Source organism: Anser anser (assembly GCF_964211835.1).
Source record: "Anser anser genome assembly, chromosome: 20".
Classification (NCBI taxonomy): domain Eukaryota; kingdom Metazoa; phylum Chordata; class Aves; order Anseriformes; family Anatidae; genus Anser; species Anser anser.
This window is the reverse complement of record NC_139741.1, coordinates 7,323,441-7,338,121: the sequence shown is the minus strand read 5'-3', so window position 1 is coordinate 7,338,121 and position 14,681 is coordinate 7,323,441. Positions and strand designations below refer to the sequence as shown.

Here is a 14,681-nt window from a genome sequence, read left to right as displayed (position 1 = left end):
TGTATCCCTGCAGCAGGGAGGCTGCTTAGGGTATGGGTTTTACTTGGGGGAGCAACTGGAAGGATGCTCCTCCATGGAAAATCAGATGGGCGGGGACCTGGGGGCCGTGCAGCCTTCACCTGTGCCATGGGGCAGGGTTGGTCCCCTCTGAGCCCAGCTCCGGAGACACCCCCTGTCCTCATCACACCGAGACAGGCTGGGCGATTGCACTTTGGAGCACACCAGGGATCACTGCCGTGCTCCTGCCACCCCAAGAAACAGGGACAGAGCCCTGAAGGAATCGGGGTCACTGCCTGCAGGCTGGCTTTGGTTCCCCAGGCAGGGATCTCTGCCCCCTTCTGGAGTCCCCTGGGTGCAGCGAGTGGCGTTGGGGCACCCCCGGGTGACGGCCCCGGCTCTGTTTTGCAGTGCGCTGCGCGGAGCTGCAGATCCAGCTGACGGAGGCCGCGGCCACGCTGGCTGGCCAGAAGGAGCTCGTCGCCAAGCTGGAGCACGACCTCAGCACCATCCAGGCCCTCTCCGCTGTGCACCGCCCGGACGCGGAGGTAACCTCGGCTCCATCAGCCCCCAAGGACGGCTCAAGGTGGCCCCGGGGGTTGACCACTGCTGGTGGCGGGCCCACAGCAGGCATGGGGGTTGTTCCATCTCCTCCTCTTTTTTTTCTTCTTCTCTTTTTTCCCCTTTTCTTTCTTTTTATCTTCCTGCCCCTCACCCAGCTGCATGGTGCAACATGCCCAGGCGCAGGACAGTGCTGGCATGGGAGGGGGTGGCATTGGGGGACCACCCCGTCCTTCTCCTCCCTGGGGACAGGACAGGTTTGAAGGTTGAGCATCACCTCTCCGCACTGTCTCGGGCTTGGCCCTTGCTGACAGCCCATCTGGCAGTGACACTCCCCATGGGGCTGCTGGTTCCAGGTGGGAAATGCTGAATCCTTTCTGCTTGCACCACCCAGGGCGCAGCCGTCCCCAGCCTGGAGAAGATACCGGAGCCCATCAAGGAGGCCACCGCGCTGTTTTACGGTGAGAGGCAGGCACAAACCCACACAGGATGCCAGGGAACCATCCCAGAGGGGTGGGCAGGGTGGCAGTCACCTCCAGGGGATGGCAACACGAGGATGCTCAAGGCATCAAGGTGCAGACATGGCCTTCAGCAGGGATGGTGATGGGTTTTCCACGTTCAGCACGGTTTGATGGTCCTCCTGAGACAGGGCAGCAGGCGCATGCCAAGATGTTGAACCTGGGCTAAAGCACGCACCCCGTGCTTTGGATTTTGCTCTTTCCCCACCAAATCCCTTCTGGAGCCAGTGAGCTAAATGTTTCCTTTACATCAGCTCCTGCACTGAGGTCTGCAGGATAAAATGAATCAAACAAATAACGACGGTTGGCTCTTCTGGAAGAAAACCCCACTTCCTTTCCTCCTTTTTTTTTTTTTAATTTGTTTTGAAACGTTTTGCAAACCCACGATAAACAGCATCACGGCAGCAGTCCCACCAAGCCAAACGACCTGCAGCCACCCATCCTGCGCTGGGAATAGCTGCTCTGCGCAGCCGTGGAGTCACAGCCCTGGGGGACGCAGCTCTCCGCGGCCGCTGGGGCCTCCTGCTGCTGGGAAGGCAGGCGGGGAGGGAGGGGGCGATGGGCACGGCGCCCCCCATGGGGCACCCACAAACTGGGGCACGGCAAGCCGGTGGTGGCTGTGGGCGAGCAAGCCCTGCTGCTGCAGGGCGGGTGGCGGGTGTCCGCCGGGTTGTGTCTGAAGCTGAGCGCTGTCCGCAGGTCTCCCGCCGGTGCCCGGAGCCACATTCCCCGAGGGACAGGTGGACTCGCTCCTCTCCATCATCTCCAGCCAGCGGGAGCGCTTCCGAGCCAGGAACCAGGAGCTGGAGGGGGTACGTGGCGAGGGGATGGTGGCACCTGCGTGCTGGCGCTGGCTGCTTCAGTGGCCTGCAGGGGGTTTATTATCAGCACAATGCCAGCAGCACCGCTGCAGGAACTTTACCCAGCTGAAGCACAGCTCAAAATAACCAGCTGGCAGGCTGGCTCTGCATTGCCCGTTGCCCACCTTGGCTGCCCCAGCAGCTGGGGCCATTTTAATTAAGGAGCAATTTTAATTGAAAGCTGAGGGATTTGAATTACTGGGAGGGGGGAGCGTGGTGATGAATGTGGTGCTGCATCAGGGGTGCTGCATCGGGGGTGGCAAAGCCGAGCGTTTACTCCTGGTCCTGCCACATTTTGCTGCATGGTGGCAACAAGTTGTGTCCCAACGCATTTTGTCACCTGCCCTCGTCTCCCCTCCGTGCTGCCAACCTCACGGCTGCCCCTGTACCTCGGGGTGCCCCCCACCTCCCCTCGCCTCCCCACCGCTCTTGTTGCACGGCTTTGTTGAACCAGCAGTGGAGCCGTGCAGCTCTGCTGCTGTGACACTGAGGATGCCCAGCATCTTTAGATCCAGGGACCTCAGTTCGGTAAGGATTGGCCCGTGCCAACCTCAGCTGTCCTGGGATTTGGAGATTCAGTGAGCTGCCCGCGTTTGCATGGTGAGGTGACACTGGTCTGGCATGACCGTGAGCATCTGGTCCTTCCTGGGGCTGCACTGAAGCCCCAGCTCAGCTTTGTGGCTCTGCATCCCACATCGGGATGGGGAACTGGTGGGGCTGTGGGCGTTGGGCTGGATCCTGGTGGGTGCACCAGACAGCCCCCATCTTCCTTCTCCTCGACCTCACTGCTAACAGCCCCCTGCTCCCCTCTGCAGGAGAACCGCATGATGCAGCACACGGTGCAGGCGCTGCAGAGCGAGCTGGACAACCTGCGAGCCGACAACATCAAGCTCTACGAGAAGATCAAGTTCCTCCAGAGCTACCCCGGCCGGGTGAGTGGCTGTCCGTCCGTCCGTCCATCCGTCCTGCGGGTGGGTTTGCACAGACAGGCAGACCCCAAGCGCAGACCGTTCCCCACAGTGCACGAGAGCAGGGGGAAGGTGCACATTACCCGTGTGCATCTCGTGTTGGAAAGTTGGGGATAACTGGGGCGAAGAAGGATGCAGAGATGTACCTAGAGGAGTGGCCGCCCAGACCACCTGCTGGGCCAGCAGTGCTGAACTGTGCCGAAGGGTGTCAGATTCTCACGTTTCCTCCCCAAAATAACCCCTACAATGTCTTTGCTGCTCGCTGCCTGCAGCATGATGCTCTGGCAGGCACGCTGTGGATGCTCCTGCCCAGCCAGGCAGCAAGCGGTTAAATCGGGCTCTCCTGCAAGAAATCCCCATAGTTGGAGGCTGAGAAATCATTCCTCCCGCAGTGCGGTGAGTCATTGCCCACCGCTGGTGTGCGGGAGGTTGGCTCAGGCCATTCATCTGCCTCTGCAAGCTTTCGGTCGCACAGCTGAGCTCAGAGACCTCGGGGCTGAGCACGGCGCTTCGCTCTCGCCGTGTGCCAGGCGGGGGAATAGCTGCGAGCATCAGCTGCGTGCCTGAGCCAGGGGCTGCTCCGGCGGGGTTTTAGCCCAAATTTCTTGCAGCCAGCAGAGAGCTGCTCTGCTTCTGCCCTTCTGGGCAGCCAGTGCTGTCCCTGAAAGAGCAGGAACCAGCCCCTAACCATCCCACTTATCCCAGTAACGCCAGGAGGAGATGGGAGTGGGGCCAGGCTTTGCTGCTCACGCCGCACCCCCTGCGGAAATGCTGCCACCCCAACAGCTGCTGCCTCTCCGCGCTGCCTGCGCCGAGCCCGTTTTATTGATGGACATTTTAACAGCGTTTGAGGATGGGAGACTCCCACAGCCGTGCAGGGCCTTATTTGGATCTCGTACTTATGCCTGAGTGAGGCTGGCCCCTCTGACATTTTTGCCAGTGTCTCCCGCGGAAGATCATCCCCGTGTTTATCTGGTGCCACAAGGCAACCCCTGGATGCCATTCGTGTGAGCTAAAGAGCACAAGCCTCCCGCGCGTCGCGTTGCATAATTCACGACCTAATCAGGCATGTGACAAGTTAAAAATAATCATCAAAGATCATTCAATAAGGCCAGGATCTAGTGACTTCATAGCCCCTAAATCGGGATCTCAGCTCATCGGGGTATCGCGTTGCGGCACGTAAGGGCACATTTGCTAAAGGTCTGCTGGCAGCGGGGTTTGCCCGCCTTGAACCCGAGCCACCGGTGGCTGTGCAGGATGAGGGGCAGGACGGGGGCACCCACGGGAAGCCCTCCTGGCATGGCAGCGTTATGGGGGTGCTGCAGCAGGGGAGCCCCCATCCTGCGGGGTTAAAACTGAGCGTCTGAACCCAGCCTCGTCTTTCGCTTCTGTTAAGGGGGTTCCTTAATTTTCCTCGCCCTTTGCCCTGCTAATAGTAGGTGTGGGGTTAACAGGGATTTCCTCCTCATAAACCACTGTCCCCCTTCTGCCTGATCTGGCAGGGATTTGGGGTGTGATGTGCAATAACACGTTGGTCCTGCTGGCCCTGTGGCCAGTTTGGGGCTGCGCTGCTCCATTCGTCGGGGTCGTTTCCTCCAAACGAGGCCAGGGAGGGCAGTACAAGTGCCTGGGGGGGGGACATGGGGGCTCCGGCCCTTGCTGCCCATCCATACATCGGTTACACGGGGATAAGGATGTGCAGCTGTGCCAGCCGAGGTTCTCACCCTGCCTTCACTCCTGCAGGGCAGCAGCAGGGACGACACTGAGCTGCGCTACTCCTCGCAGTACGAAGAGCGCCTGGACCCCTTCTCCTCCTTCAGCAGGAAGGTAGGGGCAGCCCTCGGCACCCTCCCTCCACACCAGCCCCTCCAGCACCAAACCCTCCCTGATTCTCATCCCTCAAATCAGCCCTTCGAGCCCCAAACCCAGCTTCTTGTACTTTGTGCTTGCAGGAGCGCCAGCGCAAGTACCTGAGCCTCAGCCCCTGGGATAAAGCCACGCTGAGCATGGTGAGTGCGCTGCGGGGCGGGGGCAAACCCTTCCCTGCCCCGGGCAGGGGTGCAGAGCGTGCCAGGGCCATGCTGCAGTCCCCAGAATTTTACATCTCTGCTAGGGAGTGCCGGCCAGCAGCAGCTTCTCTGTTTTCCCTCTGCTGAAAGGTTAATTTTTCTGGACGTTTTTCTCAAAACGCTGCCTCCTCCTGGAGCCTGGGCGCAGCTCACAGCAGTTATGGGGTGCTGACCCCATGCTACCTCCTTGCTGGCAGAGGAAGGTGGGCTCTGCATCCTCCCTCATGGCAGTAGCAGGAGGCTGTTACAGCAGAGAGGAGGGGCGAGACTTCGCTTTCCTCACTCGCCCTTTCCTTTCCCCCGCTCCTCCCCAGGGACCTGCTGGGATCGGGTGACCCAGCCCCGATGCCGCAGCCCACTGCGGTGTCATGGCTGGGAGCTCGGGGACAGCTCTGGCGTCCCGCAGGGTCATTGTGAGTCGCTGTCAGCCACCCATGTGCACGCCCATGGCTCTGGAGCCTTTTGCTGCCTTCCCAAACCTCCCCCTGAAATTACTGAGGAGGAGCCCGCAGCTGGCCCCAGCTAACGTTGTACCCCGTCCTTTACATCACGTCTAAGTACCTGCAGCCCCATGGTCACCCCCAGAAACATCCAGAGATGGGTGCAATAACCTCTTCCCGTGCCCTGAGCCTTCCTGCTCTCTTTTCTTCCAAAAAAACATCGGGGAAAATACTGGGGCACTGTCGGTGTGCACAGCAGCAAAGGCTCCTCATGGCGGGGCTTGGCTGCCATCTCCTAGGAAGGAGTGCTGCTTTCAGAGTTAAAACGGGACGTGGGCATCGAGACAATCTGATTTATACTTGGATTTGTGACATTCAGGGTCGGGTGTGGGATGTTAACCCCAGATATCTGGCACAACAGAGGTTAACATGGGAGCGCTGGTCTGCAACAGCCACAGAATACAGAAATATCTCGTAATAAAGGCAAAGTTGTCATTTGCATAAAAACTAAGCAAATGCCAGCATGAATATGGATTGGGTGGCGTGCCAGCACCACGGAGAATTAATGAAAGGCATTTACAAAAAACTGACTTACGGGAGTTACTCCTTGGGAATATTTAAGAACATAATCTTGTTTGTTACAGCAGCCTCCGCCGTGGCTGTGAATAGACAAGACGATTTCAGCATGGGGTTGGTTTGGTGGGAGATCTGTGGGTTTTAATGCCAGCCTCGGAAATCCCGCATGGTGTTTTGGGGAATTTGCTTATGTCCATAATGAATCCCTAGCTTTTACAGCAAGAGTAAAAAGTGGCGATGTAGGAAGGCAGGATGTGTTCTTCACAAGCTGCTTTTCTAGGCTGTGGGTGCTCCTGAGTTTGGCTCTTTTGACGGGATGGGCACACAGATTTTCCCCTTGGGATGTGGTGTCACGGCAATGCCACCAGCTCCAGCCATGAGCCTCCATCCATCCTCAGGCACGCAGCTTCCCTAAAATCGATAGTCTGGTGGTGCCCAGCGTCCTCGGGAGCTTTACGTGTTCTGGGGTGCTCGGACATCGTGCACCCAGGCGCAAAGGGTTTTAATGCAGCCCTCGGAAATACCCGTGGAGCATGTGCCCAGGTGGCTGGCGAAGGGATGCTGCAGCTCACGACTTCCAGCAGCTCATGAATTAAAGATGTGCGAGACTTAATTACTGCCGGGGCTCCTCTGCGGCGCGTGCTGAGCTGCAGGCAGGGCTGCGCGGGGCAGAGCCAGGCAGAAAGCTCAGAACGAGCCCTCGGGAGAGTTTTCGGCAGGGGCGGCCCGGCAGGAAGCCCCGCGGTTCACGGCCTTGAATTCCCCTTGATTTCGGGCGAATCACCCTGGGCGCTGAGTCCTCTGACCCGTGCTGAAATGGGATTTCTGCTCTCGCTGCAGGGGCGGCTCATCCTGTCCAACAAGACAGCTCGCACCATCGCCTTCTTCTACACGCTGCTCCTGCACTGCCTCGTCTTCCTGGTAAGCGTAAGAGGTTTTAGGAGTAAAACACAGCCACGTGGAGCAGGCCACGTGCTTCCAGGCCCCGTGCAACGCCACCTCCCTGCTTGCTGGGTACAACCCTGGGTGCCAGGTCACCTCTGTGGGCACTGAGTTCTGCATTTCCCCCTTGCCCTGGGGCTCTGCTTCTCTCCAGTTTTTGAATTTCCCCCGCTGTACATCAGGGTCAGAAGCAGAGGTTTGGGTTAGGAATAGGGGTGGCCGTGGAGAAGGCTCCCTCCTTGCTGCAGGGGCCAGATCCTGCAGGCTGTATCCACAGCTGCCTTCCCCGAGCCCTTCTGCTTGTTCACTGCCGGTGCTGGGAGTGATGCTGGGGCTGCAGCCCGTGCTGCCAGGGCCGTCGTGTTCCTCACGATGCAAGCTCCCGTAGCCTTGCTCAGTTGCTGGGGGTTAGTTAGCTTTTCAAGCAAAAAAAAATCTAAACATCAATAATTAAACAATGAAACAAGATGAAAGACAAGTCAGAACAATATTTCTATCCTGATCGTCTCAGAATTAATCCAACCTCGTGTTATTTTGGTGAGGAAAGGAGCAAAGAAAATAAAAAGTTAGGCATCATTAAAGTTTAAAGCTCTAACCTAAAAAAAAAATAAATCATAAATATTGCATGGTTGGGATGATCCAGCTTCATCCAGACACAGAAGGGCCTGGAGCCCAAGCCCAGGACTGGGCAATCCTGCAGCCCTGCTGCTACAGAAACGTCTCTGCGGTAAGCCCAGGGAAGGCAAGTGGCTGTCGCCCCTTCCCTGCGCTGCCTTCTGTGGTCTCAATCACGAAGGAAAAAGAAGCCAAACCGAGCCGTGACCTCCCCCAAGCCAGTGCCCAAACCACGGCTCCAAAGGCTTCACCGTCCACCGGCAACCTCAGACATCTCCTTGCTCCAAACCGCTGCAGCACGCTTCCCCGGCAAAAATAACGTGCTGCAAAACATCGGCCCGGCCTCCGGGAGGGCAACGCCACAGCCACACGCTGGGTTTCTGCTCCGGTAATGTGAGGGTGCAGAAATGCTTGTACCCATCCTTTGCTGTGGGGCTCTGATCAACGCGGAGGGGACGGGATGTCGCGGGATGTCGCGGTGGGGGTGGGATGTTGTGATGGGGACAGGATGTCGCGGGGTGTCACGGCAGCAACACGCCAGGCAGAGGCTGGCACGTGAGCCCGCACCTGACTGCATTCCTTATTTTGCAGGTTCTCTACAAAACCGCCTGGAGCGAGAGCGTGGGCAGGGACTGTGCCGCGTTCTGCGCCAAGAAGTGGGTGTGAGCGGGGCCCGATCCTGCGCGGGGTCGGCAGCGGCGGCTGCCCGGGCGGGGGGGTTGCAGCGGGGTGTTTGAGCACCTGTGCTGGAAGTGAGGGTGGGAAACGGGGGTGGGAAAGCAGCTAAAAACTGGTGTGAAGGCGGAGATCAGGATCAGGCCCCTGCCTTGACTTCCCCCGTGTCTGGAAGTGCTAATCATCGAGGCTAGCACCCCGAGGCGAAGCGCCCCACGTTAACCAGCTGTGCCCTTTCCCCAGGTACGCCGACCACGTGCACAAGTTCCACGAGAACGGGGACGCGGGCGACATGTGGCAGTGACGCCGGGCTCAGCCCCGCCGCTCCTCCCGCGGCAGGATCTGGCCCCTCGCGCCCGCCGCCCGCTTCGCTGCAGCTTCGCTTTCTGCCTTGTCGGCTGGAGGCAACGCTTCACCCCCCGGCCCCAGCTCGGAAATCAGCAGCCTCGCTGTGGGAGAGCCGTCTGCAGGACACGGCCCCGATGTCCCCCAGCGCTCAGTCGTCACCGAGCGACGTGGGAAAGGCGAGATAAAAGCTCCTCTCCTCAGCTGCAATAGCTCATTCAATCCTGTTTCAAGTGCAGCGCGACACGGAGCGGACTAAATTTAGCCAGAAAACTGGGGGGGGGGTACGACTCTTAAGCTTGCGTTTCAATGTATTCTGCTATTTGAGAATTCCCATTTTGCTCCCGTTTATTGAATTATCCGAAAGCAATCGGTCCTGCTGGGCTTTGGCAGAGCGAGCAGATAGCGGCGCTCAGCCGGAAAGCCGAGCCGCTCGGCGCGCTGCCTTGTCCCCGTAGCTCGGCCGTGCGCTGGGTCCGCAGCATTTCTCGGGGCCCTTTCAGACGCGTGCCAGCACCACACCGCTCAGCTCCGGCACACGGTCGCGTTGGAGCAGGGACCTCGGCCTGAAGGCAGCATGGCTGGTGCCAAGTCACCTGGCGTGAAGGGAGGTGCTGCTTTTGGGGCTGAGCCCCACGGGTGCTCGGGGCTCTCCGCCCTGCCCTGCCTTGTGTATTTTGGGCAGTCCCCGCAGCTCTGGGCTCGGGGTCATTCGGTCTGTTCAACCTCTGACCCCTTAGGAGGCTGAACGAGCCAAACGGGCCTATTGCTGGTGGTGGGCATGATGAATGGGGAGCTGCTGGTGGGAAATTTAGGTTGATTTGGGGAAAAATTGACGGGAGGAGAGGCTGTGATTTGGGGAGCAGGTTCCGGCACCCCTCGTGCCCGCCCAGCTGCCCGGTGCTGGAAGAGACCAACGTTAGCATGGCCTGCAATTAAAATTCTCCTCCTAAGACAGGAGAATCTTGTGGCTTCCAATTAATGTTTCATTGCTGATTCAGATCTGTTCTGCTGGGAAGCTGGGACCTCAAACTGCACGTGCAGGCAGCAGTCGGCTTCACATCTGCTACGGGCAGCAGAGGTTTATTTATAGTAGCCATGGCCCGCGGAAAAAATGCAAAATACTCATAAATGGAAGCGGAGAACAAACACAGAGGGACCAACCCACGCCTGTCCCACTGGGCACGGGGTAAATCAACCGACAGCATCTTGGGGATTTTAGGATGGCTGTGCGAAGGATGGAGCTGGGGCTGTGGGATGCTCAGCACCGACAGCATGCGCCCAAGGGCCAGGGAGATTTAGGGCTGCTTCTCCTACCTCTCCATAAACTAATCGACTTTAGATGTGTGGTAGATGATGTTTTGCTCTCTGACATGGGTAGCTCAGAAACGTGATCCGGGGAAGGGTGCGATGCTTGCTGAGGCTTTGCTGGGAAGGCTAAATTTGCTTTTTTTAGAAGCTATATATGGTGTCTTGGAATTGCAAAACTTCTGCAGCTATTCACACTCGTAGTCTTCATAAATGATTTCAATAGATGTTGAGTTCTGCGGGATGAGTGATGGAATAAACTTAGATACGCATTGACTGGATCACTTTTGTGCTTTTTTTTTCTTTGACTTTTGGTGTTCAACAACTGTGAGGAGACGTCCTGCCCCAGTGCCAGGGCAGAGCATGCAGCCGATGCTGGAACCCCGTCCCCATGAGTGCTGCTGTGGTGGTGAGGGGGCTGACCATGGTTTCCCCCATCCTCCTCCTCATTTTTTCTTGCTTTTTCTTCCCAAATGTGCTCCAGCAACCTCAGCCTGGCATTCTGGTGATTCCCCTAGCCCCATTTCCATCCCTGGTGCAGCGAGGGGTTGCAGCCCCATGCGCTCGCATCGTCCCCTGCAATTTCGCAGCAGCTGCCGGACGTCTGGGCGGCTCGCAGCGAGGACAACTGCCGCTCCCCGGCGTTCGGCTTTGGCTGCCAAAAACCGTCTGACCGTGGGCAGGGAAAGCCCAAATTCGGGAGGGTTCTTGGGTCTCAGCCTGCCTGCGTCTGGCCGCAGCCTTGGCCAAGTTTTTGGGGCTTCCTCGGCAGCCGCTGCTTTCTAGAGACGCTGGGGAGGCGGAGGGCACGGCGGGGGGGCTGCGGCGAGGCACGGGTGCATCTCCCCAGCACAGCCCCCTGCCCTGTCCCATCCCTCCATCCACGCAGGTGACCCTGGCTCTACCTGCAGGGAGGCTGGGAAGGTGGCTGGGCTTGTTCTTCTTTTTTTCTTTTTTTTTTTTCCTTTATTTTCGGTCATGTGCATCAGTCACTGAGAGCTCACGCATCTGTGCCAACCTGCAAGGTCACCAGGACCCCCCCCCCCCCTTCAGACGACGTCGTCCTTCGGTAATGTGCGCGTGGGAGGGAGATGGGAGTGGGGTTTTTGCTAATTTGATTTGAAAGCTTCTTTTATCCCTCTGTGGCTTGAACGAAAAGGATTTTGGTGACCCCTCGCTCTCCCTCACTGTTTTAAATTTGATTAGGGGAAGCAATCTTAATTAGTATCGACAGATATTCAAGAAAATAATTAAAGGAAAACCCGTGGTCTTTATATCCGTTTAACCTGCGAAGCGTTCACCCAGCCTCGGAGACCCAGGCTGAATTTCGGGGGGGCTGGAGGTCTGTGTGGCAATGGAAGGGGGAGCCCGGCTGGCGATGAGACAGCAGCCTGCTCGCATCTGGGTCACAAGTTCAGGTTTCGCCCCAGGCAGAGGAGACGGGGAGAGAGAGAGAGAGAGAGAGACACCGCTGCCAGGACGGAGCAGATCTGTCTGGATCACGGCCGCAGCGCCCCGGCTGCCCCCGGCAGGGAGAGCTTCGGGGGCCTGATCCTGCACCGACCCCACAGACCCCACGCTGCAGGCTCAGGAGGTGCGGGGCGATGCGGCGGCGTTTGCAGGGCGATGCGGTGCAGCAGCCGGTGCTGTGCTATTAAAAATGGGGGAAAAAAAAAAAAAAACACAAAGCATGGGTTTTGTAAAGGTCCGCGGCCGGGCGCCTCGCCCCACCGTGCCGCTTCACGAGCGCAATGGGTCTCCATAGCCACGAGCGCGCAGGCTGCAGACGTGTTTGCCCGTGCTCTGCAAATGGAAAAGCAAGATCAATAGCGTTTCAGCAGCGCTGAATGAAGGCCAGGCGCTGCCGGGCGCACAGGATGCGAGCGAGACTCCCACGCAGACAGGAAAGGCACTTCACAAACACAAACACACGCAGAGCCAGCGCCGGGAGCGGCGTGCCTGTTATTCCAGGTTATTTTAAGTTCAGGCTGTACCCGGTGAATGCGGCAGGCTCCCGACGACACTGCGGGGTCGGGGTTTGCGGAGCCCATCGGCGGCGGGGCTGCGCATGGATGCTGCTGGAAAAAGGGGAATCAAGGCACAAAGGGGTTAAACATCCATGTGCAGCCTGGCCACAGGGATCGATTTGTGTTTATTTTTGGAAGAGTGGCTCTAACAATCCGCTGTAACCCGGCGGGGGAGCGGGGTGGACCTCCACCACTTGGTGCTCCCCATTCGCGTGCTTTTCTGCAAGGGGTCAGCAGGAGTCCTGGCCAAGGGCGCGCAGCCTTGTGGGGTGAGCACGGTGGCTTCGCGATCCACCAGCCATCGTCCCTCTCGTTTCTTCCCAAGTTGCTGGAGCAGCTGGGGCCACAGATGAGCCAGGTACAGCTCGTTTGTCTGAAAAACAACAGCAGAGCTTGAGTGCTCGAAAATCCCTTGTGGCCATCCCTCATTGCGCTCAGCCAGCACCCCAAATGCCCCCCAAACCGTCCCGGCATTTTGCACGCACAGCCCTGATCTAGAAGGGCTCGAACACCATGAGAGCCCCAAAACCCTGCCTGCAAGGGAGCTAACGCCTGGGGTTTGGGGCAAGCGGGGGCGAGCAGAGGCTGGGAGGTGGCAGTCCCGGGTTTATCGCTTCCTGCGGCGTTAGCCATCCGACAGCAAGCCGGGGCCGAAAGCTGGCGCAGCATATGGAGCGGCCCCGGCCCCCCCGCTGCCTTATTGACAGAGTCTCCCTGGAGATGGGCCTGGGCCACGCGGGCTTTTCCAGCACGGAGAGGAAGTGGAAAAATATTTACTTCGCCCCCCCCCCGAGCCTGCTCGCGTGAAGGCAGGAGGAGGCAAAGCGAGCGAGGCGCAGCAGGCGGGCAGGCGCTGGTGCCGGTGTGGGGACACTGGGGTGGCACGGGGACGTTCAGGGCCCCCACTGTCCCCCCAGGGCTCATGGTGCAAGCGGAGCAGGGGGGTGATTTGCAGGGCAGGGGGCTCGCTTAGGCACTGAATTGGGTGTTGGTGGGGGCAATGGGATAGCAGAGGGAAAGGACCGGGGGCAGCAGGGGGCACCTCCGTGCTTGCCCATATTCTGTGTTCAGCGAGGGGGCAGAGCAAAAGCTATCGGTGGCTGCAAACAAAAATAAGGTGAAACAATGAGGAGGTGGGCAGCGTGGTGCTTTGCAAGGCGGAAAAGCTCAGCCATTATCTGTGTGCAGGACTGCATTTGGAGAGATGCCTGATCCTGCCCCATTTGCTTTCCCCCAGACCTGGTGGGATCTCCCCTACACTGGGAGAGACCCACGTCCCCAGTGGGTCCCGCAGGTGTCACCGCTCTGCTGGACGTGCTGCGGGGTTCAGAGCAACCTCCTGCTCCTGAAAAACAGCACGGGGCTGGCACCGCAGAAACGCCTGCAGTTTGGGGGCAGATCGAGGTCTTCTCCCGTGCCACCAGCGCAACTCAGCGCCCAGCTGCGGTGACACGGGGATGGGCCACAGCTGTACCCGGGCTGCCTGCCCTGAGGTTTTTCCCCAGGAATAAACCCCCCTGAAAGGCGCTTGCACAGGGTTACCCCGGCTCGCTGTAAGCCACTCGGCAAGGCAGAGCATGTGCCAGCTCCTGGCATGGCACGGTGACCACAGGGCGAGGGATTGTGCCGGGGCTAGGACACGGGGCAGGAGGGACACGGGGGATACTTGCTGCTGACGCTCCCACCCTGCCACCTCATCCCTCGGTTTGGCCAAAATGCGCCTGGTTTTGGGGCTGGGCTGAGCCAGGGGTGCCCAAGAAGGGTCCCAAGAGGGGCACCCGCTACTGCTGGGGTGTCGGGGGGGGCTCGGGCACGGCACCTGCAAGGGGATGGGCAGTGCCACATTGCACTGAGCCACTCTTGGCACCTTGTCCCCATTCAATGGAGCTTTGTCCCCATTGCATTAGTGTTTTTTCCTCACCTTGTGGTGCATTGGTGCTTTGCCCCCACTGCACGAAGATTTGTCTCCATTGCGAGGAGTTTTCTCCCTGTTGCATCGGTGCCTTGTCACTATTGCATAAGTGCTTTGTTCCCGTTGCGTGGAGCTTTGTTCTCATCGCACAGGGCTTTGTCCCCACGGCGTGGAGCTTTGTCCCCATTGCACAGATGCCACCGCCGCGAGCTCAGCACCGTAACACGGAGCAGGTGAGAAAACCAAAGCTAACTGCAGCTGCGAGCACAGCTCTGCTCCCCCAAAGGCATCGCTGAGGCATCGCCGCTTCCTCCTGCCCCCGGTAACCCCACTGGTGCCCACAAATAGCTGGGGAACAGCCAAAAATAGCTGGGGAGGGTACGGGGGTGGAGGGGAACCCCCCCAGAGGCCGCAGCAGGGGGTGGCTGCAGCAGCTGGGGGCGTCCCAGCCACGACGGGCACCCGAGGCCAGAGGGGGGGGACGCAGCCGGCACCAGCACCGTGTGCCCCCTCGGCACGTCGTCCCCTCCCCAAATCCTTGCAGGAACAGCCGGGATCTGGGGCTTTCGGGTGTCTGTCGCTATGGAAACCCCTCCTGATAGTGCTGGGCCATGGCTGAGCCTGCTCAGCGCTTCTGCTGCACACCGGGAGGGCGATGCTGCGGGGTGACGCTGCGGGACGGGAGCCTGAGGGTCCCCAGACGTGGGGGGATCGGGGAGGTGCACCCATGGGGGCGTTTTTGGGAAAGAAAGGGAGCAGTGGTGTGGGTTTTAGTACCCTCCTGGTGGTTATATAAGTTTGGGAAAGATGCTGAGCGCAGGAAAGGCTCCAGGATGGACCCGCATGAACCACCGTGGTGCTGATTTCC

General features: G+C 59.1%; 1 protein-coding gene across 1 annotated transcript in view; it reads left to right on the top strand.

Annotated features, from left to right (window-relative positions):
• CUX1 (cut like homeobox 1) overlaps positions 1-10,152 on the top strand; it is a 268,600-nt gene extending 258,448 nt beyond the window's left edge. The window contains exons 15-23 of the mRNA XM_083806167.1: positions 409-545; positions 953-1,019; positions 1,776-1,888; positions 2,752-2,868; positions 4,648-4,731; positions 4,857-4,913; positions 6,830-6,910; positions 8,138-8,202; positions 8,465-10,152. Coding sequence (XP_083662293.1) covers positions 409-545; positions 953-1,019; positions 1,776-1,888; positions 2,752-2,868; positions 4,648-4,731; positions 4,857-4,913; positions 6,830-6,910; positions 8,138-8,202; positions 8,465-8,525 — 782 coding nt within the window. The 3' untranslated portion in view covers positions 8,526-10,152. The remainder of the gene's footprint in view (positions 1-408; positions 546-952; positions 1,020-1,775; positions 1,889-2,751; positions 2,869-4,647; positions 4,732-4,856; positions 4,914-6,829; positions 6,911-8,137; positions 8,203-8,464) is intronic.
• The last annotated feature ends 4,529 nt before the right edge of the window (positions 10,153-14,681 follow it).